This window comes from Paramacrobiotus metropolitanus, unplaced genomic scaffold (genome assembly GCF_019649055.1).
Source record: "Paramacrobiotus metropolitanus isolate TYO unplaced genomic scaffold, Prichtersi_v1.0 Parri_scaffold0000102, whole genome shotgun sequence".
Classification (NCBI taxonomy): domain Eukaryota; kingdom Metazoa; phylum Tardigrada; class Eutardigrada; order Parachela; family Macrobiotidae; genus Paramacrobiotus; species Paramacrobiotus metropolitanus.
Window position 1 is genome coordinate 237,879 of NW_026570322.1, and position 20,003 is coordinate 257,881.

The 20,003-nt window shown below is 44.4% G+C and overlaps 5 protein-coding genes across 8 annotated transcripts; all 5 read left to right on the forward strand.

Annotated features, from left to right (window-relative positions):
• The first annotated feature begins 4,026 nt into the window (after positions 1-4,026).
• On the forward strand, positions 4,027-9,431 carry LOC129597235 (uncharacterized). The gene is made up of 4 exons (XM_055494706.1): positions 4,027-4,422; positions 7,419-7,998; positions 8,064-8,806; positions 8,876-9,431. The coding sequence occupies exons 1-4, from the start codon at positions 4,346-4,348 to the stop codon at positions 9,324-9,326; spliced, it is 1,851 nt and encodes a 616-aa protein (XP_055350681.1). The 5' UTR covers positions 4,027-4,345; the 3' UTR covers positions 9,327-9,431.
• LOC129597237 (kelch-like ECH-associated protein 1) lies at positions 4,416-6,672 on the forward strand. The gene is made up of 4 exons (XM_055494710.1): positions 4,416-5,129; positions 5,204-5,909; positions 6,004-6,066; positions 6,184-6,672. Exons 2-4 carry the CDS (start codon positions 5,695-5,697, stop codon positions 6,626-6,628), a joined length of 723 nt encoding a protein of 240 aa, XP_055350685.1. The 5' UTR covers positions 4,416-5,129; positions 5,204-5,694; the 3' UTR covers positions 6,629-6,672.
• Positions 9,432-10,035: 604 nt separating the features above from the next.
• Positions 10,036-12,953, forward strand: LOC129597241 (uncharacterized). Of its 3 annotated transcripts, XM_055494716.1 has the most exons (6): positions 10,036-10,950; positions 11,012-11,150; positions 11,260-11,733; positions 11,800-11,859; positions 12,214-12,344; positions 12,470-12,953. In XM_055494716.1, the coding sequence occupies exons 1-6, from the start codon at positions 10,275-10,277 to the stop codon at positions 12,502-12,504; spliced, it is 1,515 nt and encodes a 504-aa protein (XP_055350691.1). In that variant the 5' UTR covers positions 10,036-10,274; the 3' UTR covers positions 12,505-12,953. The 3 variants fall into 3 exon arrangements, 2 of the variants coding, with proteins under 2 accessions (XP_055350691.1, XP_055350690.1); XR_008691545.1 differs by having other exon boundaries at positions 11,800-12,075; positions 12,214-12,953; XM_055494715.1 differs by having other exon boundaries at positions 12,214-12,953.
• A 974-nt stretch (positions 12,954-13,927) lies between these two features.
• Positions 13,928-16,651, forward strand: LOC129597234 (influenza virus NS1A-binding protein homolog B-like). Of its 2 annotated transcripts, none has more exons than XM_055494704.1 (4): positions 13,928-14,740; positions 14,814-15,481; positions 15,864-15,923; positions 16,010-16,651. In XM_055494704.1, the coding sequence occupies exons 1-4, from the start codon at positions 14,108-14,110 to the stop codon at positions 16,455-16,457; spliced, it is 1,809 nt and encodes a 602-aa protein (XP_055350679.1). In that variant the 5' UTR covers positions 13,928-14,107; the 3' UTR covers positions 16,458-16,651. The 2 variants fall into 2 exon arrangements, with proteins under 2 accessions (XP_055350679.1, XP_055350680.1); XM_055494705.1 differs by having other exon boundaries at positions 15,864-15,962; positions 16,126-16,238.
• Positions 16,652-16,693: 42 nt separating this feature from the next.
• Positions 16,694-19,266, forward strand: LOC129597232 (uncharacterized). The gene is made up of 4 exons (XM_055494703.1): positions 16,694-17,584; positions 17,676-18,385; positions 18,458-18,517; positions 18,739-19,266. The coding sequence occupies exons 1-4, from the start codon at positions 16,958-16,960 to the stop codon at positions 19,238-19,240; spliced, it is 1,899 nt and encodes a 632-aa protein (XP_055350678.1). The 5' UTR covers positions 16,694-16,957; the 3' UTR covers positions 19,241-19,266.
• Positions 19,267-20,003: the final 737 nt, after the last annotated feature.

Here is a 20,003-nt window from a genome sequence, read left to right on the forward strand (position 1 = left end):
TTTTTTTAAAATTCAGTTACTGTTGGACTGAGCCCAAGCCGTACATTATGATTCGTGAAGTTTACTGAGGTTTTCTTCCTGTAATTTCCTATTTGATTTCATGTGCCCTTTATCCTATTTGATTTCTTAGGCAGAGAGCAAGAATTTGACGACAATGATAGCAAAACGTATGAAACGACTTAAAAAATTGCATTTTTCAAATGTAGTGGTTGGCTGAGATAGGAAAGCAGCGATTATGCCTCCATTGGTGGATTTGCCGACCTCTGAGGTCTAACAGCTTTCAGTACCCTATAATGTGCAATTTTTTACTTCCCGTGAAAAAATTTATCCAGGAAAGGAGGCATCACATGTTTATGGTTACGTTAGCATACAAATCTGAAATGACCAAAAATGAAATGACCGCATACAAAAAAGTAATGACCTGATAAGGTAGTAGCGCTACAAGAAAGAGATTGCGAAATAACGAAGTTGCATTCCACTTCCGGGACAGACAGGCAGATGGGCAGACACAGCTTTTAACCAGGTATTTTCAAACTTGGGAAAGCATCACGAACATTTAGTGGTGACTGACGTCATACAGAACGGGAAGTAATGACGTCATCGGGGCTCTTTTGGGACAAACAGACACATGGACAGACAGACACTTTTTCGTTTTTGCTGAATTAGAGGACCTTCGCTGCGCTCCGGTCGATTATTACAAACCGAAGCGAAAGTAACTTATGACCTTAACAGTGCAACCTACCTGGCACAAGAAGAAGATCACTACATCTATTGTAACTCTCATGATATATGTTCGACTAGACAATAGAAAATCAGTTAAATTATGAAATGAAATTAGGCCACTGTTATGTTGCCGCATTTTTTTTAACGTAGCGTCATTCCGCTGTAACTGTTCAGAACAGTCTGTTCTGTAAATGCTACCCTATGTCTTATCACATAAGTGTTGCCAGAACATCCTATCGTGTGAGCATCCGCTGACTAAAGGGCGTTTTCTAACGGTCGACATCATTATGATATTATAATTTGCCGGTTGTTTAGTACTAAGAGTCGTTTTGAGCGCTTATGTAGAATGACCGCACTTAAGGAACACTTCGTACGCGCTTTGCGCTTTTGTGTTACGACTGATAAAAGTACCTGGTGATTACCTACTGACTACTGAGTATTTGCAGTGCGCGCTGGAAAAGTGAATTCCTGACAAGCAGATTGGTATAGTGGCAGGATTTTATGCATAACAGTATTAGAACAATATTATAATTAGATACTAGCTAGTAGCTATATAGTACTACTAGCTACTGTAGACAATGCAGTATTATGACTGGGTATAATTCTATTACTCATACCGGTAAGTATGACCTTCAAGGTCCTTTATAAAACAATAGGAGCAGTCTAAAGCAACAAAAAGAGCGGTGCGGAGAGGCTTCACGCGAAGAATGAAGCAGCAAGCACACCCTCCTAATTCTTAATAAAAAACTTCGCTTTGCTTCTTGCTGCCTGCAACAAAATTTGGAAACTGCATGTGTTTGTATGTTTACCTTGCACGTACAAGAAATCACATACGAAGTTAAGAGCGTTCGTTATTTATCCAGGTAAAGATCTATATTACAACGGAAAACCCCGTACGATGTGGTCAGAACAAACCAAAAAATTATTCGAAAAACTGCTAACGCCATTCGATTCAGCATGTCTGGAAACTGTGTCACATGCATTTGTTTTGGTAATTATCCGCTCCGGCTTCCGTGCAGAGACACCGGTGCCGGTAGAGCTGAAAGCTCAAGGTGACTTTGAAAACAATTTCAAAGTCCTGTTGCATGGAGCACGAATCCAGTAAATTTAAACTGGTACTCTGTTTAAATAAATCATTAACAATTTAAAGCGCTCAAAAACATGACTTAAGGGAAGTGGGCCGGTACATGGTACCAACATCCGGTTCGGGAGTTATGGCTGTAAGAAAATTCCAAAAAGTTTAAATGCATTCAGGTGTACCAAAAGTCTCATTATCGACCGATCTCCCTCAAATTTTGCACGTAAATGCACATAACCGCGAAGAACATTTCTACACCGATGATCCGATCCATGGTTCCAGCAATTTTTTCAAATTTTAAAATGAGTTTCAAAAAGTTTAAAATTCATTTTAAAATTTGAAAAAAATCATGGAAGCCTGGATTGGTGTAAAAACGAACTTCCTGGACATGCGCATTTACGTGCAAAATTTGAGCGAGATCGGTCCATAATGAGACTTTTGGTACACCTGAATGCATTTAAACTTTTTGGAATTTTCTAAAAGCCATAACTCCCGAACCGGATGTTGCGCACAAACGGTTTTCACGCCAGTGTATACAAATCTTCGGGCTACAGAAAGTCATAAACCGAAACAAAATGTGTTTGGGAGTGCGCGAAAGTGTAAGGTTTCGTGCATGTACACGAATTTGGTACCATGTACCGGCCCACTTCCCTTAAGAATAAGAACTCTCGTTTAAAGCCATTTGAAGGCAGCTGCAAACCAAACTGACCATAGTAATCGTTTAAACGGGCTGACCTTTCACTGCAGTCCGAGCAAAACTAAGGACAGGGATTAATTATCAGCATGTACAGTCCTTAAATTATTCCGCATAATACGGAATAATACGGTATCTACATTCTAGATCTTTACCACAAAAAATAAAAAGGGATACACGAACCCAGCTTTCCCGTATAGAATCAGCAAAAACCATTTCCGTAATCTGAGTGCTCATATTCCAACAGCAAAAACCATTTCCGTAATCTGAGTGCTCATATTCCAAAACCCGGCCAGACGGTCTTAGTTTCACAGAGCCCCCGCTGTGACCGAACTACCACTACTGTCTAGAGCACACAGCCCGCTAGGTGAACGAGTGACCGAACTACCGCTGTTGTCCAGAGCACACAGCCCGCTAGGTGAACGAGTGACCGAAGTACCACTACTGTCCAGAACACACAGCCCGCTAGGTGAACGGGTGACCGAAGTACCACTATTGTCTACAGCACCCAGCCCGCTAGGTGAACGAGTGACCGAAGTACCACTACTGTCCAGAACACACAGCCCGCTAGGTGAACGGGTGACCGAAGTACGACTAATGTCTAGAGCACACAGCCCGCTAGGTGAACGAGTGACCGAAGTACCACTACTGTCCAGAACACACAGCCCGCTAGGTGAACGGGTGACCGAAGTACCACTATTGTCTAGAGCACCCAGCCCGCTAGGTGAACGAGTGACCGAAGTACCACTACTGTCCAAAACACAGCCTGCTAAGTGAACGAGTGACCCAACTACCGCTGCTGTACAGAGCATGGATCCCCGCAGGGTGAGCAAGTGACCGAACTTCCATTACCGTCCAGAAGCCCTCTAGGAAAATGAGTGACCGAACTACCACCAGAATCTATTGCAAGCATTCTTTCGGTGGAAATTTCAAATTTAGTACCTGGTAGACTTGGGGTCTGGAGGGAGAAGTTTACAAAATTCCTTCTGTGTGAAAGTGAATGCGTCTAACCATAAGTGCACAAAAGCCATAAATTCACTTTTTATCCTATCTGCATTTTAGCTTAGTTTCGCTGAAGGAATAAGATGGTAACTAAATAGCTGATCGAAATCATTTGACTAAACCGGCCATAGACTGGGTACCGCAAGAAACGCGGAGGCGAAGCCGAGGCTGTTTCTTGTTATTAAATAAAGCAAACAACCATCTTGCTTTATACGTTGCTGAAAATTTATAAGAAAAATTAATCGTGCTACAATCAAATCCACCGGTTTGTAACGCTGTTACAAATAGCCAGGTTCTACTATTGTCTTTTCAAAAGCTCAAAATTTCTTGGAATCAAATTTATCTCAGTTAAAAAAACGACCGGCGTATACTTTGCAATGCAGTCCACAGATTTTCCATCAATCTCTTACAGCTCCGTTTCCGAGGAGCAATGATTTATTTATTGAGCATGGTCAGCCCAGTGTGGTACTCATATGGACTCAATTTACTGTACATACTTGTACAGGTTACAGAGGCTCAGATGAATAGGTTTGTGTCTTTGCAAAATTTCTAAAGTATCGATATTTGAAGTAGATTATGCCGGCACAGGAAACTGTAGCCATGCGGTACACATTTCGCACTTACTGGCAATAATAAGGCATATCGCATTAAGTCGTACAGTAAACTTTATACTTAGGAGAGTGTCCCGGCGTTGTTGTTGCTGTATCAGGCTATCGTAAGCGAGACATGCCGTTCATGCACACGACTGCAACAATTGCATTTTTCGTAGAGCCTTCCTTATTTCTGCATTCCCTTGTACAGATATTGTGGTTTCTCTGCACCTCCATTCCTTTCCTACCGCCTATCACATGTATGGAAGCTCCATACTTATGAACGCCGGTAGGAAGGGAGTGTTATTCGTATTCACGACTGCGGGCAGAATCAGGTATTGCCTAAAAATAAGTTCCCATTCTGGTATTGTTGAACTGGCTTATTGCAGCAGTATTCTTGATATTTCTTGATATTCTTGTAACAGTCTCGCCGAATATGCTTTTTCTGGCCACGTTCTGTTCAACTAAACTAGCGCCGGAGTTGAAACTTCGTTTTGACATTTTCGATATGGAGGAACAGGGCACAATCCAGTTTCTTGTGGGATCAGTTAAATCCATAGAATTGGACCGGAAAAAAATGTCAGAAAAATCACCGTATTTTGCAACCTTACTCGATCTGGAAAAGTTCAAAGAAGGCCTGCAACGGGAAATCGAATTGCAGATACCACCGTATTCCACGGAAAAATCGGTTATCCATCTTTTAACGTGTGACTCAGTCGACGAACTAGGCGCCATTATTACCAGAAGTAATGCAGTTTTTTTATATGCCGCTGCGAATTATTACGACATCCAGTGGGCCAAATCGGCCACTGCAGAGTTTATCAGAGAATACGGTATAATACCTGCGCGATGCTGTACTCTTCTTCACGTGCATCTCGCTTCACCGAATTCCCGTTTGGATAGAAAAGTCGACGAAGTTGTGGGTAACGCCTTTCCCATAATAACGAAATCCCCGGAATTTGTTTCCTGGAAGTTAGACGAGATCCTTTATGTTATGCGGCGGTCGTTTCTGCACATAAATGATGAAATGGACGTCTACGAAGTACGTTCACGTTGTTAACTTGTTAGAGATAAATTGTGCGCTCTTTGAGGCCCCGGATAAATTTGCCTTTTCAGGCACTGCATTCCTGGCTGCAACATAATAAGGAGACCGTCAATGAGCAAGCTGTGTATTCAATGCTATCTGAAATTCGATGGTATGCTTTAAGTGCAGGCCAAAAAAGTCGCTGTCGACAACAATTTGAAGAGTGCTTTCCTGATCTGAGTTTGCAACTGGATAATCTTATGGCGATCACTCCGAGTCCATTACCTCGCGACCGCAATAAACATGAGTGTCTTTACATCCGGATCGTTCTACCTAAAAGCAAGCGCACTATCGGTCACACCTCCATAATCTGCGAACTGGATTTGCGGTTTCACACGGTGCGAACCGAGAACTGGCCATACGATCTAACCAATCACGAGACGTTCCCCGGGCAACGCATTTCATCCATCCCCGCCTGGCTGTGATCAACCAGGAAGCGTATGCTGTGATTCAGAAAGGCCGCGACCCGGAATTCGATCGGGTATCCATACATAAACTGCAGCGTCGCGCCCACGCCGGGGCCATGTTCCATCTGGGTCCCGCGTTACCCAAACACTGTTTCGTTGAAATTCCGCCGTGCGGAATGCCCGTATGTGAGGTTGGGGATGAACGAGATAAAGTGGTTATGGATGGTAAGCATTACTTTCTCGATGGATCGGATCTTTACGTTCACGATGTATACGGAAGAGAGAACGAAAGACATTTGCCGAGTCCAGAATTCAGATTGACGTCGCCTTCGTACGTAATTTTCAGTCTCTTTTATCTTGCTCCAGTGGTAACAAACATGATCGACTTTACCATGTACATGTTTGTACGTTTGCCGTTTTGATAGATATCGTGAATTCGAGGACGCGGTGACCTTTGCATCCTATGGTAATATTTACATGTACAACGGGTACGTTTCTTGGAAGCTGAAGTAGAAGCTCAGTATTTTCAAATTGGTTTATAGTACATTACGAAATAATGGCGTGAGTGCAAACTTTGAAGTACACTTCGACGGTCTCTACTTCAGACTGCACTTCGCACGGTACGATGTCCGACTGGACGAATGGGAAGATTGTCCTTTGCCTACCGGTACACCACGCGGCCGATGCGACATGATCGAACTGAATGGATATCTGTATGTGACCGGCGGATACGACAATTTCGTCGATGGTTTCGACAGTGATACCACTGTCTACTCCACCGAATGTGATCGGTACCATCTGGAAACCGGAGAGTGGCAGTCGATTGCTCCGATGCATAACGGTCGTTGTGAGCGTCATTTGTGCGTCGTGGACGGCCAGTTGGTTGCTGTCGGGAGAATCCATCCTAAACGGCGCGGTGCTCAAGGCTCAGTGGAGAGATACCACGCTGAAAGTAATGTCTGGACGGATGTGAACTTTGTTCTACCTGGAGCCAGCTCTACGTTCCGCATTAGTCAGTTTTTCGTTGCTGAAGTAACTTGCATTCCATAAGGAATCAAGTAACGGGAATATGACTAGTGTACATAGGAAAGAATGATTTCAATTTATTAAAAATACCGGTAGTACCCGTATAAAAGATTATATACTCAGAATCTCACATACTGAAGTAGTGACAATACAAAAATACATACGTGCAAGGTGTGTGTGTACCCAGGTGCAGGTATAAAGTCGGATGTGCTTGATAAGTCCAAACTCCAAAGCTTACTGCAGATATGTTGATTTCCTTTTAAAGCGAAATCATGCCTTCTAAATACCTGCTAATTCAGTCATTTAACTGAAGATTCCATAGTGATCTAGTGCAGATCATAATACTGGTTAAGGTGAACCGGCTTGGATTTCCCACACAATTCAGGACAGTTCATAAGAAGGATCGCACTGAACCTGGGTTTTTTTCAGTCCGACACAGGACACTATAAGATGGTATTTGGTTTTCCATAGCGGCCGTATTATAGCAGCGGATGTTACTCAGTCACCACGTTATCAAAACCTTCCCGGTATTTATGCAGAAATTAGTCATTCGTTGTGGTCATAGTGGGGTAAGGTTGTTAACTGCATATCGTACTCGTTGAACTCTCCGTCTATTTATAAGTCTTTTGGGTGCCGGTATTTAGCACTATTACAGATGACTCACTAAACCTGTTACAGTCTGTGCCCACGTTAATATGTATCTCCCACTTTTCATAGCATAGCCCGTTTTCTGCCTGCATAGCAGTGAATACTATTTCTTATGAATTTATTTTCCTTCCTGACATTGCCATTTTCGCCAGTATTTTCGCGATAGCAGGGCGAATGAAATGGATACTTTCGCCATAATTAATACTGAAAGCCAGTCGGACGAAGTAACTTTTCGTATCGGCGCTAAGGAAATGCTAATCACGACGAGTCGGCAACGACTGTCATCCTTATCCCCTTATTTTGCTGCCATGTTCGGAGCCGGTCGGTTCCAAGAGCGATCGCTCGTCATCATCGAACTTCCGGTACCCCCATTTTCTAATGCCAAGTCGGTTGTCCAAATTCTGCATCCGGACTGGAATATGGAAACGTTCATTAAAGGGCTTAATAAAAACAACGTGCTTTTCCGTCTAGCCGCTGCTGATTATTACCAGATGGAATCTGTCAGTGCAGTTTGCGCGCAGTTCATTAAAGATTTCGGAGTCACTGTGGCGCGGTGTCTGCGACTACTTCAGTTTAGCGTAAGGAATCCGGGATACGATTTATCAAAGAAAATATTAGCACAAACTGGCAACATGTTTCCGGTTTTACGGAAATCATGCGATTTTGTATTACTGAGAGCAGATGACTTGCAGCTGATTTTACGGCAACCATTCCTAATTTGTAACTGCGAAATGGATGTTTTCGAGGTAAGCTACACACGTTTACGATTAGTTGGCAGCGACAACTCCAACGGGAAAAAACCTTTTCGTAGGCGCTTTGTTCATGGAGTGAAAGCCACAAGAACACCGACGTACACAGCTTAAGTGGGCTCCTCGATGAAATCCGTTGGTACACCTTCTCCGAAAAAGAAATCCAGGAGTGTTTGAGAACGATGAAAGAAATTTTTTCCGATCACGGCGATTTCTTGTCTCGCTACTTTCTCAGTATTTCCGCCGTCGTGAATCCTGTTCCTCGCGAGAGAAACAAGCACCAGTGCCTGTATGTTGTTGTATCGCGGCCGAGACGTCGCGGTCGCAATCCGGGAGGCACAATCTACGAACTCGACTTATCTTTGCAAACTGTGCGATCGGAGGCGTGGCCATATGATCCAGTCAATCATTTCGGACTGCTTCATCCAGCACACAAATTTGCTGCTGATGTCGTGGTAATCAATGAAATCGCTTACGCCAGTATCCAAAACGCTAAAGACGAATACGTTTTGCTACGCAAACTGGAACGTCGCGACCGGTCAGGAGCATTTTTCCAACTGGGTGCAGCACTTGATACAGACAGCTGCTGCTTTAAGGGGCAGAATGAGCGCTGGTATATGAAAGGTTTCGATGTAATTTCTGAGGGTAAACATTACCAGTTCAACGATGAAGGCAACGAGCTCAGTGTCCATGATGTCGGTGATCCAGGTAGCAAAAGGCTACTGCCGTTCCCACCATTCGATATTATTGGACAGGGTTCGCCAAATTTAGTAGAATGCTGCGGCAATATTTTCCTGCTGACTGGGTATGGAAAGGTCACCGCTGTATAGTTAGCGCATTACATTCGTACAATGATGATATTTTATGTTTTTAGGTACCATTTCGCGAAATTTGACAGAATTTCTCTGCAATGGACGGAATATGCAACACCAGCGACACTGCGCTCACATGCAGCGTTGCTCGAGATGGGCGGATATTTGTATGCCGTAGGTGGAAGTCTCGTCAATCCGGCGGGTCCGGAATTCTTTGAAGGACCGCAGAAGGCGTCCCCGCAATGTGACCGGTTCAATTTGCAAACAGGCAGCTGGGAACCGGTAGCGCCGATGAACTGTCCACGATTTGGTCATAACCTGCACATTGTGGATGGCCAGTTGGTGGCCGTTGGAGGTCTTCAAAGGAGTAGCTGTACGTCCGCGTCGTATCCGGTGGAGCGATATAATGTGGAGAGAACTGAGTGGATTGGAGGGGAACTAGGGTTATCTAGTGTGCAAGATTTGTTGCGGATAGGTTCAAGTTTTGTTTTGGAAGCAGCTTGTTTTCCGTAAGAACAGCTATAGAGCACCATGCACTATGCAGTGAACAAAGAGGCTCCATTTAGTACTCCTGTAAGTGAGTTGGAGCACAGATATATCACATGCAAACTAATAATAAACAAGCGCGTTATCGAAGGAAGAGAAAATAAAAAAATTGTTCAGAGATGGACGAGAACTCTAAAAATTTCATGGAAACTGTCACACAATGGTGATTTCCATAAGGCGTGCCGGTTCCGATTAATGCTTGATGGACCCGTATCTGCAAGGGCAATGTTTTAGCAACGTTTATCAGTTGAATTGGCATCCGCAATTGCAAGTTGCCACTTAGCACAAAATTCTCACAAAAATACAAAAAAGTATCTGATAAAAAACCTAAAAAGAAAGCGGCTTGAGATACGCTGGCGGTTCGCATAAAAATTGAGATGCCAGGCATCGTATGTAACCGCCAAAACCTTCCTGGCGGATTAGCCGTCTGTCGGGTCTTTTGCCGGTTACATACCGTCAAAATTTGCTCGTCCGATAACTGGTATTTTGCTACTTTACTTCGTCTGGTTTCTATCTCTATTACTTAAGTTATCTCAATTTGGAAATGCTGTCATGTTAGTTATTGTTGTACACTTAGCGATAGCTACAGATATGCAGTTTTAACATTACACGATAAAAAGCATTGACAGCTCTATCGGCAAAACGCAATTAGACAACAGTTTTCAAATACCTACACTACTGGCCTCCGGTGAGCAATAGTCGAACAACTGTTGTAAACTGTTTGGCAGCGGCGTTATTTTAAACCTAAGTATCCGTGTAAAAATCATAAAATCTGTAATTTGAGGATTGAGAATTTGAGATCATCATCTAGAAATGGAAGCAGTTACACTAATATAGAGACGAAACGCTTACATATATAATTGATATCTGCTGCGATTGGATGACTAGAAACTTGAGCGCTTTCCACGTACCAGGATGAATATCTCGAGCATAATCGAAAGTCTTAACGACATTACGGAAGACGCACCAGCATGGAAAACCTCTCAACCAAAATTTAGCGATGAAGTGCGTTTTATCATGGATAAGAGCGATGACGACACTGACTTCAATAATTACTTTCCTTTTAATCCCATCGAAGTGACGTGCAGTCGGAAAAAGTTATCGGCTGCATCGCCATACTTCCAGGCCATGTTTGAGGCCAAGAATTTCACAGAATCGGCACAGACTGAGATCAAACTGCAAGTCCCGCCGTATTCCAGCGCTAGTGCCGTTGCTCGCCTTGTCAGATATTACATGGAGACGCAGGAGCTGGTGCCACGATATCGCACTGGTTTAGACGAACCACTCAATAAGAGCAATGTGGTGTGCGTATACGCTGCGGCGGATTATTACGGAATGGAAGCTGTAGTCGCTAAATGTATTGTGTTTATCTCGAAGTACGGAGTGACGGTCGCCAGATTTTTACGCTTAATTCAGTTCCATGTGAAACATCCGCGTACAGACGCGCATGACATTATTACGCGGATGATCGGCAGTATGTTTCCAGCTTTGACTAAATGTCCAGGTTTTTGTGAACTGGACGCGGAAGAACTTCGTTTTTGTGCTGCAGCAGCCGTTCCTGATTGTGACCTCCGAAATGGACATTTTCGAAGTTAGTCCCAGCGTACTCTCTAATTTAATCACAATTAATCTGAAGAGCAGTTATTTTCCAGGCGTTTCATATTTGGATCGAACGCAATCCAGATACCGGTATACAAGCTCTGCTGATGCTACTCCAAGAAATTCGATGGTCGTCGCTAACAATTCAGCAACGACAATGGTGTCACGCTACGATCCAAGAACTACTTCCGAGTGAGTCAGAAAAGATCATCTCATTTATTAACAAAAGCAGCCTTGTCTGTCATGCACTACCACGCCAGAGGAACAAGCATCAGTGTTTGTACGTTAGTATTCGTGATAGCGAGGAACACGCCACAATCTACGAGTATGATCTGCGCTTACACACCGAGCGATCCGAATCCTGGCCGTACGACATCAACCACGTGCTCCCCTCCGCCAGTTCCACACAGTCCATCACCTGCAATTTCATTACCGGACTCACAGGGACATATGCGGTGGTCTATTGCGACAAAGACGTAACGTGTCCAGTTGCGTTGCTCCAGCTGGAGCGCCGTACCGGTGCCGGTCCATTCTTTCGGTTCTCCCGGGTTCTTGATTGTGAATGGAAATGCTGCGCTGGAGATGCGGCGACCTTAAGTCTGCAAGAGTACGAATTTGAGTTTGATGCTTTTGGTGGACAGACCCAAGTGGTGATGCACAACCGGCACTACGGACTTTACACCATTAATACCGACTATTTTGAAGTCCATGATGTGGGTACGCGGAACGACAGGCGGCGTTTGCCTCTACCACCCTTTGGTTTTGTGGACCGACGGTAATGTATTGATTTTTCTCATTGTGATGATTTTATTAATGTAGCGCTTCGTGGTTTTTTTAACAGGCATGGTTGCATACGCGCTTCGCTTGAAACGTGTAGCGGATACATTTTCCTATACACCGGGTGAATTAACGCATACAACGTAGTTGCTGCGTGTGGATTTGTGTAGATACAGTATGCGTAACTTCTCGCAAAATTTTTTTGGATATTAATACGATGCAATTGCACAGCTGTGAGTGTAACGTGTATGATATCGATTCCCTGTGAAAAAGAGCTGGTAGAGTTTGCATATCAACACTAATCGGTTGATCAGGCCGTCACCTTATCCGGATCGTGCACGTATGTGAGGGCAATCGTACAAATCGTATTCCCCGCAAATTGTTTGTATTGTATGAATACAGCCTAACAGTTGTAGAAATATAGCTAACAGTTGTAGATAGTGCGGCTAATATAATTAGTACGAGTGTGGTTTTGCAGCCACCACTTTGCGAAATTCGACACTGCCACCAAGAAATGGGAGGAGTATGCACCACCTCAGCCAAGCCGTTGGGGTTGTAGCATGATTGAGTTGGATGGTTTCCTGTACATGATAGGCGGTTATAATATTGGTGAGGAAATCGCAGACTCTGAAATCCACTCGGAGAACGGCAGCGAAGAGGGGGATCACCCTTCAGCAAATTGCGATCGCTTTAATCTACAGCGTCTCTGCTGGGAATCAGTTGCTTCGTTGCAGTGTCCCCGTTCGTATCCCAGAGTATGCGTGGTTGATGGTCAGCTTGTAGCCGTAGGAGGAAATATCCCTCCCGACCTTTCTGTTAACCATTTCATGGAATGCTACAATGCAGTAAAGGATCAATGGACAAGTCCTGAATTTGCCTGGCCAAGAGCGAAATGCACTGGTCAGAAAGCCGGCTTTGACGACATACAAGCATTCGTTTTAGAATCAACATGTTTGTCTTTGTAAAATGTTGTTATTGTGGCGGTTTACCGGACCGAAATCTGTCTGAAAGTATCCGGCCAGGATTCCAAAATCGAAATTCTGAAGTGCAGGAACTTGGTGCTTGTCCGACAAACAATTTTGTTGGCGGGTTCATTATCGGTTTACCAAAATTTATTAGGTTAAGCTATTCTACGCTTGTTGCGTTTCAAGTTAATTAATGCACCTATATACCGCGGTACATACCATACACCGCAGTGCAAATCTGTAATAATAAAAGGAGCAGACAACCGCAGCTTAGTAGTCTCGACTTGTTGTGACATTTACTAAGTTGGAATGTTTAGCAGAACAGTACTGTATTGTCTGCGAAAGCCTTCGACAAAATAATACCCGCAGCGCACTTACTCCTACAAGTACAGTAATGTTATGTTCTTTGTTTAACTTCTACAGCAGATCTTATTCGAGATTGTACTCTGTACATTCAAAAAACGGTCTTTCTATCAAATAAACATGCTGCTTGCTTCCTTGTGCAATAGTACAAGCATTCGCATACTATATACCGTACCCCAAAGCTCGGCTTACTGACAGAAATCGCATTTATTGCTTAAATAATTTATCAGCTTTATTGAGGCACTTAGTTTGCTGCAAGTTCGACAGTTTCACAAGGTTAAGCCTGACATCGGGGCATCCGGCGCTCAAGTATGGTCACCATGAGATTTTGTCAGGGGAAGCGCCATTGGGAACATGGTCGCGATCGTGTATTCGTACGGCTTCGGGACGGCGAAATTATGTTTGTAATTATGCGCATCCAGTGCGTCTATCCACCCGTCTCGGGCAGCTCTGGTGTGTCAACCTTTTGGTTGACAAGGAAGGTTGCGGTCGGGATTGAGAAGTGTTTGCTTAAGGCTTCCGAGCGGGCTAAGCGTCTGCTAAACGTTAAGATCACACAGTTTTATGCGTAATTAAACAGAACGCCATTGACTCGACCTATTGGTTAGTGTTCTTGCAACATCTTTGCCATAATTTATTGGAACGGCAAGACGATATGTCTAGTTCACGTAAATTGCCCCATACAAGTATGCATTACCGCACAGCAAGTGCCTACTGACAATTTCACAGGTTTACCTAAGCGCATTTGTTATCTACTGGCTAGTAATTAAGGTTTTGATAAGAAAGTGAAGGATAGTAGCTGCACAGTTAAAAGCATACATTGTGCAGTCATCTGGCTCACTTTAGTTTTCAGTTGAATGCAAATCACTCCGTTTGTGACTACCACACAAGTACACAACAGCACGAGATACTACAGTAGAACTTTATTTTTGAAAGATGCATAGATAAGTTACATTAAAGCTTGCACACTCAGAGTTGCATCCTCGAAATGCCTTTCTGACACTGACATACATTTGCCACCTGTATGCTTTGGCCGTTCCAGAAATGTCCACCTCAGATGTTGAAATGCAGAATTCTGATAATGGAGAAATAAATAATCAAACCCCATTAAATCTGGAGTCCGAAGTGGCTAAAGAAGAGAATGTTACATTTACCATCGGCGAGGACAACGCCACGATATCCGCCGATCGAACCAAACTATCCGAGTCGTCACCTTATTTCGCAAGCATGCTGCAAGATCATGCACCAGGGACCACGATACCGCTATCAATTCCACCGCTCTCCGATTCCAAATCCGTTAAACGGCTCCTAACACTCGACTTTAATCAGGAACTACGACCAAAAGAATCCCACTGGACGAAGACGTTCGGAGTTACGAGTAACAACATTGTCAGCTTATACGCCGCGGCCCACTACTACCGAATGGAAACGGCAGTAGGGGCATGCATCCAGTTCATGAAGAAATACAGCGTCGTTACGGCACGCTGTCTGCGCTTGCTGGAGATCCACCTTAAGTACCCGCGCCCCGAAATGGCACGCGTCCTTGGAGATCTGATCGGACCAATACTGGCGGTTATCTGGGATTATAACGAGTTTGACGAAATGAGTTTGCCCGCACTACTGTTTATTTTGCAACTGCCGTTTCTCATGGTTACATCGGAGATACAAATATTTTTGGTAATTGTAAAGCTGACGTACTAATGGTTGCCGTTAGCTATTTCAAGAAACTATTAGCTGGTTGTTTTTGCAGAATGTCTGTGACTGGTTTAAAAAGCATCCGATGCTCGACGTTCACTGCATTACGACAGTTCTCGACGAGTTTCACTGGTACGCAATGTCTGCCGACGAACGCCTGCAATGCCAATCGAAACTGGGCGAGCTGTTTCCCGACCATCAAGCGACAGTAACCGAATACTTTACGCTGGTGGATACTTCTACTTATCCCCATACGCGTCAACGTAACCGGCATCAGAGTTTGTACATCTGCGTACAGCGCTCACCGAGCAGCCATCGTAGCGCCAAAGCCGCCATCTACGAATTCGACTTGCGTCTGAATGTGGTGCGCGGTGAATCGTGGCCGTACGACGTCAATCCGTCCGTTCCGGTTGGGCATTGTGTTTCACCGGAACTGGCGATCGTTGATGGCGTACCGCACGCGATCATTAAGCGTGGTAAGAAGGTGTCGTTGTGGAAGCTGGAGAGGAGAAGCCGGTCCGGTGCCCTGTTCTCTGTGACAGAAGCGCTCACTGCCGATGAATGCTGCTTAGCCGAACCGAGTCACTATGCGAACAGCCGGTTCCCCGGTGTTGTTTTGGAGGACAAACATTATGTTCTGCAAGGCAATATGTTTCAAGTGCATTGTACAAAAACGCCGAAAGAGGTGGAAGATTTGACCTTACCTGATTTCGGTTTAAGAAGGTGAGCCACTTCCTGCATAAACGTATGGAATGAATTCGGGAGATTTCTTTGCACACACCAGAAGGTGGCTCACTCCGATATTCCGCGGTAACGCGCAAATGGACGATTTTGTGTAAAAGCGGTTTTGACGCTTGCATACATAGCGTACAGCATGTGTGAAGTGTGATGTACAATGCAATACAGTAGAAGACCAAAACACAACATGTTATACATTAAAGCTGATACTTTACCGTTTTTTTTAAAATCACCCTTGCGTCATGTCAATGTAGGATGAACGATCAGTGATCCGTCATACAGCCATAAACTAAATGGGTTAATTAGTCTTGGAAAAAATTTTCTGTCAACTGATGACCAAATAAAGCATCTGTTTGCTGTTTTGCAGCGGGAACGAAATCAGCCCGGTGATGGTGGCTTGCAACGGATATATCTTTCTCCTTAACGGGTGCGCAGTATTCTTTGGAGATACAGTACATACATACCGGTAAATCAAAGTTACAAAACTAATGTGGACGATAATATGTTTTCCAGGGCATACTTTGCAAGATTTTTGCCCAATGCAAAGAAATGGGAAGTACTCTCGCCGCCAGGAGCCCCTCGGTTACAACCATCTCTAACTGAGCTGAATGGCTTTCTGTATGTGATAGGTGGATTTCAGACTAGTGGCGACAACAAGGAGGTCTTGCAAGAGAAAATCTTCGTAGTGGAGTGTGAACGATTTAACCTGAGCGAGCTTCGCTGGGAAGATATTTCTCCGATGAAATGTTCGCGTGCCGGACACTACGTTTGTGTGGTGGATGGCCAACTTGTTGTCGCTGGAGAATCCCAGTCCAACGAGGCTGTTGGTGAAGTCGAAGAGTACGATTCTCTCCAAAATCAATGGACCAGCCGAAAAATACCACTGCCTTATGTTACGCCTTTTCCATCAGACAGCAAATTCCAATGTTTTGCTTCTGAAACAATATGCTTGCCCCCATGATAAAGCATAATTATTATTGCTACATGTTGCAAATATGTATCTCAACTAGGGATTATGTTGAACTGCATTGTTGCGAAATCCCGACTCAATGCCGGTTAAGCTTCTTATCACAAATATGTACGTAAATGCCGACTGAATTATTTGTAAATTGTTATCTTCGACCAGTTTATCCTTGATAACCGGAGAGTGAAATATCTAAGCGCTACCTACAATGCGCTTGAATTAATGTGCTCAGACATGTCAGTCGGCAAGCACTTATGTTTGCACTGTATTTAAAATGTTTTTATGATGACAAACGCGCGAACCCTTTCAGCAGCACTGTAAACAGTTCTATTTTAATACGTACTTCCGGCCCAAAATAGACACACGGAATAGACTGCGATTTACAGTATTAGAAAGCAATAACAAATTTGCGCTGTGGTTATTAATTGTTCGCAGGTTGCTCTGCTAGATGCATTCTACAGCAATTACGTACTGTTATTACAAACTAACTTTGAGAAATGAATGAACCATTCGAAGGACCTTGCCTCAAAAAGCGGCGTACCAATGCAGCTGAAAACAAAACGGGACTCGATGCCGACACGGTGAGGTTTCTGATTGGCAAAAACCGAATCCCGGTGATGGCCAGCCGAAAGCGATTATCTTCCACCTCAGCGTATTTCGCCGCTATGTTCAATGTGCAGCACTTCCAGGAAGGACTGCAGGACGAGATCACACTGCATGTTCCGCCATTCTCCAGTGGTATATGCGTCGCGCGGTTACTTGTTGCTGATTTTATCGTAGAAGAACCCGGAACTCTACCCGTTTCCAAGAGTTACCACACTAACAAGAGCAATGTTTTATCGGTTTATGCCGCGGCCGATTACTTTCAGATGGATACCTTAGTCGAAGCCTGCGTCGGGTTCATTATCCAACACGGTGTCTCGGCCGCTAGCTGTCTGCGACTCTTGCAGTTTAGCATGCAACGCTCTCATGCGCACCTAAAGAGAAGGGTTGGCGAGATAGTAGGTACTATGTTCCCAGTTATCAGGAAAACTCCAAGATTTGCCAGTTTGAACGTTGAGGAATTGTTGGTGATATTGCGGCAGCCGTTCTTGGTTGTAGCATCGGAAATGGATGTATTCGAGGTAAGAACATGTTTACTTGCACAAAACTAGAAACCCTCTAATAGTTACTGTTACTGCTGGTTACCTGTATCTGCATGTAGCCTACTCGTAGAGCCTAAGCTGCTGGTACCAGAAAAACAGGAAACTCGATGCACACGTCTTAGAGGTCACGCTGTGCGAAATCCGCTGGTCTGTCTTGTCTTTCGAAGAACGACAACGGTGTCACGGAGTATTAAAAGACATATTTCCGCGGCATCGACATGTTATTGGCGCTTTCTTCGACACGTTATACGTCGGCCTTCCATTACCGCGTAATCGTAACCGCCACCAGTGTCTGTACATTACCGTGTCGGAAAGAGCCCTAGCCGAGTTCGATCTCCGAACACGCGCTGTAAGGGTGGACACCTGGCCATACTCAGTGAACCGTCATTTCAACAACGACAGCGCCATGCACCACATGGAATCCGACACCCGAACGCTGAACGGGAATATCTACGCTATGGTCACTCATCGGAAAACCAATGAACACATTACCTGGCGTAAGATGAAGCGTCGGCGTGTTGCCGGCCCGATCTTCCGACTCGAAGACGACACGACGCGGCCTGAAGAGGTATTCTGTTGTTTTGATGTGACTCCTGCCGATTATTCGGATGACGATTATGATTTCGTTTCTACCGTTATTGGGAGCATGCATTACGAATTGCCGGGAGATGGCAGCTTTCGGGGACATGCGATCGACGCACGGGCAGAGGATGTGGATACGGATGGTAATCTAGCGTCTACGGACCTGTCCGACCCACCGTTTGCTAGAATCCTTGAACGGTATGGAAACTCCTAACTCACATTAATTCCTTCGGTTTTATTTACTACCAAACTGTTTTGTCTTATCAACAGCAACGGCGAATATGCGACAATGTTGGTAGATGGCGGCGGAAACATTTTTGCTTATACAGGGTAATAGCCAATAAAGATCCGAGTACAGTACATTCAGTACAATCATGGGGATAGCTGTTGTTATCTACGTCAGAGTTAGATAGTAACAAGACCCAGCACAATTTGGGTTCTGTTAATAAAGTGTGCTCTTAATTAACTGCATTGGTTTTCGAACTTGAAAGCGCTTTTTTGAGGGTTTTTTTGTTTCTTACGCTAATATGCTTCGCTGAATTACTTTCTAGACGCCGTTTGTACGAATACAATACCCGCGGTGATTTTTGGACGATGCGTTCCCCACCGCGAATTAACCGAATGCAGCCGGCATTGGTGGAGCTCGACGGTTATCTGTACGTTACCGGCGGCCTCACCATATGGCAAACGAATCCACTGCCAGAATGCGGAAATGGAGATGAACCACTAATCCGTGATAACGCAGTGTTCCTGGAGCGGGTTCGCTTGAGGAGCTGCGAGCGCTTGGATTTACGTAGCGGAGATTCGGTCTGGCAACCCGTTGGGGACATGACGTGCCCACGTTATGGACATCGGTTGTGCGTCGTCGATGGCCGGCTGGTAGCGGTGGGTGGACTCAGCGGTGATGGTACGAACGGATCGCTTATGGAGATCTATGATGCGGAAAACAACCAGTGGTTCAGCTGCAATTTTTGTGATTTACCTGGCATGCAAACAATGAAATGCTTTAGTCATACGAATCTTTTTGTCGCTGAAGTAGCGTGCTACCCATGAACTGTATAACACAGTATGTATCCGGACTCCGGAGCTATTGAGTTAAAAAACTGTTTTCGGGAAAAAAAACGTTCTCCTTGATGTTTGCTAAATAACGGTTGTAGGCTCTGACGAGGCTGATGCCTTACGAAAGTAACGTTACGTTGGACCGGGGTAGAACTGGCCATAATACACTACTGTGGACTGATAACGACAACAACGAAGACGATAACCATGTGCAGTCCACACTTCACTCCACATATGTTCAGTTAAACAAGCCTACTTGAACAGCATTATCTACGGAATACAGTATATACACTGGTAGTACGAGGTATTGTACTCGTATCTCAAGCAATTTGTGTAACAAGAGTTGCATTTGAGCAGGACGGAACCTTCGCTTGAACACTTCTAATGTTACCTGCATAAATTTAACACATTGATTCAGCGAGGGAGAATATAAGTACAGTACAGTGGCCAGATGGAAAAGCTGTTACAAGAGCCATTGGCCAAAGCGTTGGTTATTCATGGAGTACCAACAACAGCGTCTGTGAATGAGGATGCCGTGCGGTTTCTGATTGGTAAAAACCGCATTTGTGTAGTGGCCAGTCGGAGACGGCTGACTTCCTTATCACCATATTTCGCCGCTATGCTCAATGTGCAGCACTTCCGGGAAGCTTCCCAAAATGATATCGTGCTGCATGCTCCACCATTCTCCAATGGAAAAACCGTTGCGCGCATATTAATAATGGATTTTTCTGCTTCATCCTCTCAAGAGACCGAAAGG

Bases quoted from the DNA above. Each gene is read 5' to 3' on its own strand.
- LOC129597235 (XM_055494706.1), top strand. From the start codon at position 4,346: ATGTATGGAAGCTCCATACTTATGAACGCCGGTAGGAAGGGAGTGTTA. The intron at 4,423-7,418 runs GTATTGCCTAAA...TTTTCGCGATAG, and splicing joins ACGACTGCGGGCAGAATCAG to CAGGGCGAATGAAATGGATA. The intron at 7,999-8,063 runs GTAAGCTACACA...ACCTTTTCGTAG, and splicing joins GCGAAATGGATGTTTTCGAG to GCGCTTTGTTCATGGAGTGA.
- LOC129597237 (XM_055494710.1), top strand. From the start codon at position 5,695: ATGTTCCATCTGGGTCCCGCGTTACCCAAACACTGTTTCGTTGAAATT. The intron at 5,910-6,003 runs GTACGTAATTTT...CCGTTTTGATAG, and splicing joins TTCAGATTGACGTCGCCTTC to ATATCGTGAATTCGAGGACG. The intron at 6,067-6,183 runs GTACGTTTCTTG...TCTCTACTTCAG, and splicing joins AATATTTACATGTACAACGG to ACTGCACTTCGCACGGTACG.
- LOC129597241 (XM_055494715.1), top strand. From the start codon at position 10,275: ATGAATATCTCGAGCATAATCGAAAGTCTTAACGACATTACGGAAGAC. The intron at 11,734-11,799 runs GTAATGTATTGA...TTTTTTTAACAG, and splicing joins TTTGGTTTTGTGGACCGACG to GCATGGTTGCATACGCGCTT. The intron at 11,860-12,213 runs GTGAATTAACGC...GTGGTTTTGCAG, and splicing joins TACATTTTCCTATACACCGG to CCACCACTTTGCGAAATTCG.
- LOC129597234 (XM_055494704.1), top strand. From the start codon at position 14,108: ATGTCCACCTCAGATGTTGAAATGCAGAATTCTGATAATGGAGAAATA. The intron at 14,741-14,813 runs GTAATTGTAAAG...TTGTTTTTGCAG, and splicing joins CGGAGATACAAATATTTTTG to AATGTCTGTGACTGGTTTAA. The intron at 15,924-16,009 runs GTGCGCAGTATT...TATGTTTTCCAG, and splicing joins TATATCTTTCTCCTTAACGG to GGCATACTTTGCAAGATTTT.
- LOC129597232 (XM_055494703.1), top strand. From the start codon at position 16,958: ATGAATGAACCATTCGAAGGACCTTGCCTCAAAAAGCGGCGTACCAAT. The intron at 17,585-17,675 runs GTAAGAACATGT...GCCTACTCGTAG, and splicing joins CGGAAATGGATGTATTCGAG to AGCCTAAGCTGCTGGTACCA. The intron at 18,386-18,457 runs GTATGGAAACTC...TCTTATCAACAG, and splicing joins TTTGCTAGAATCCTTGAACG to CAACGGCGAATATGCGACAA.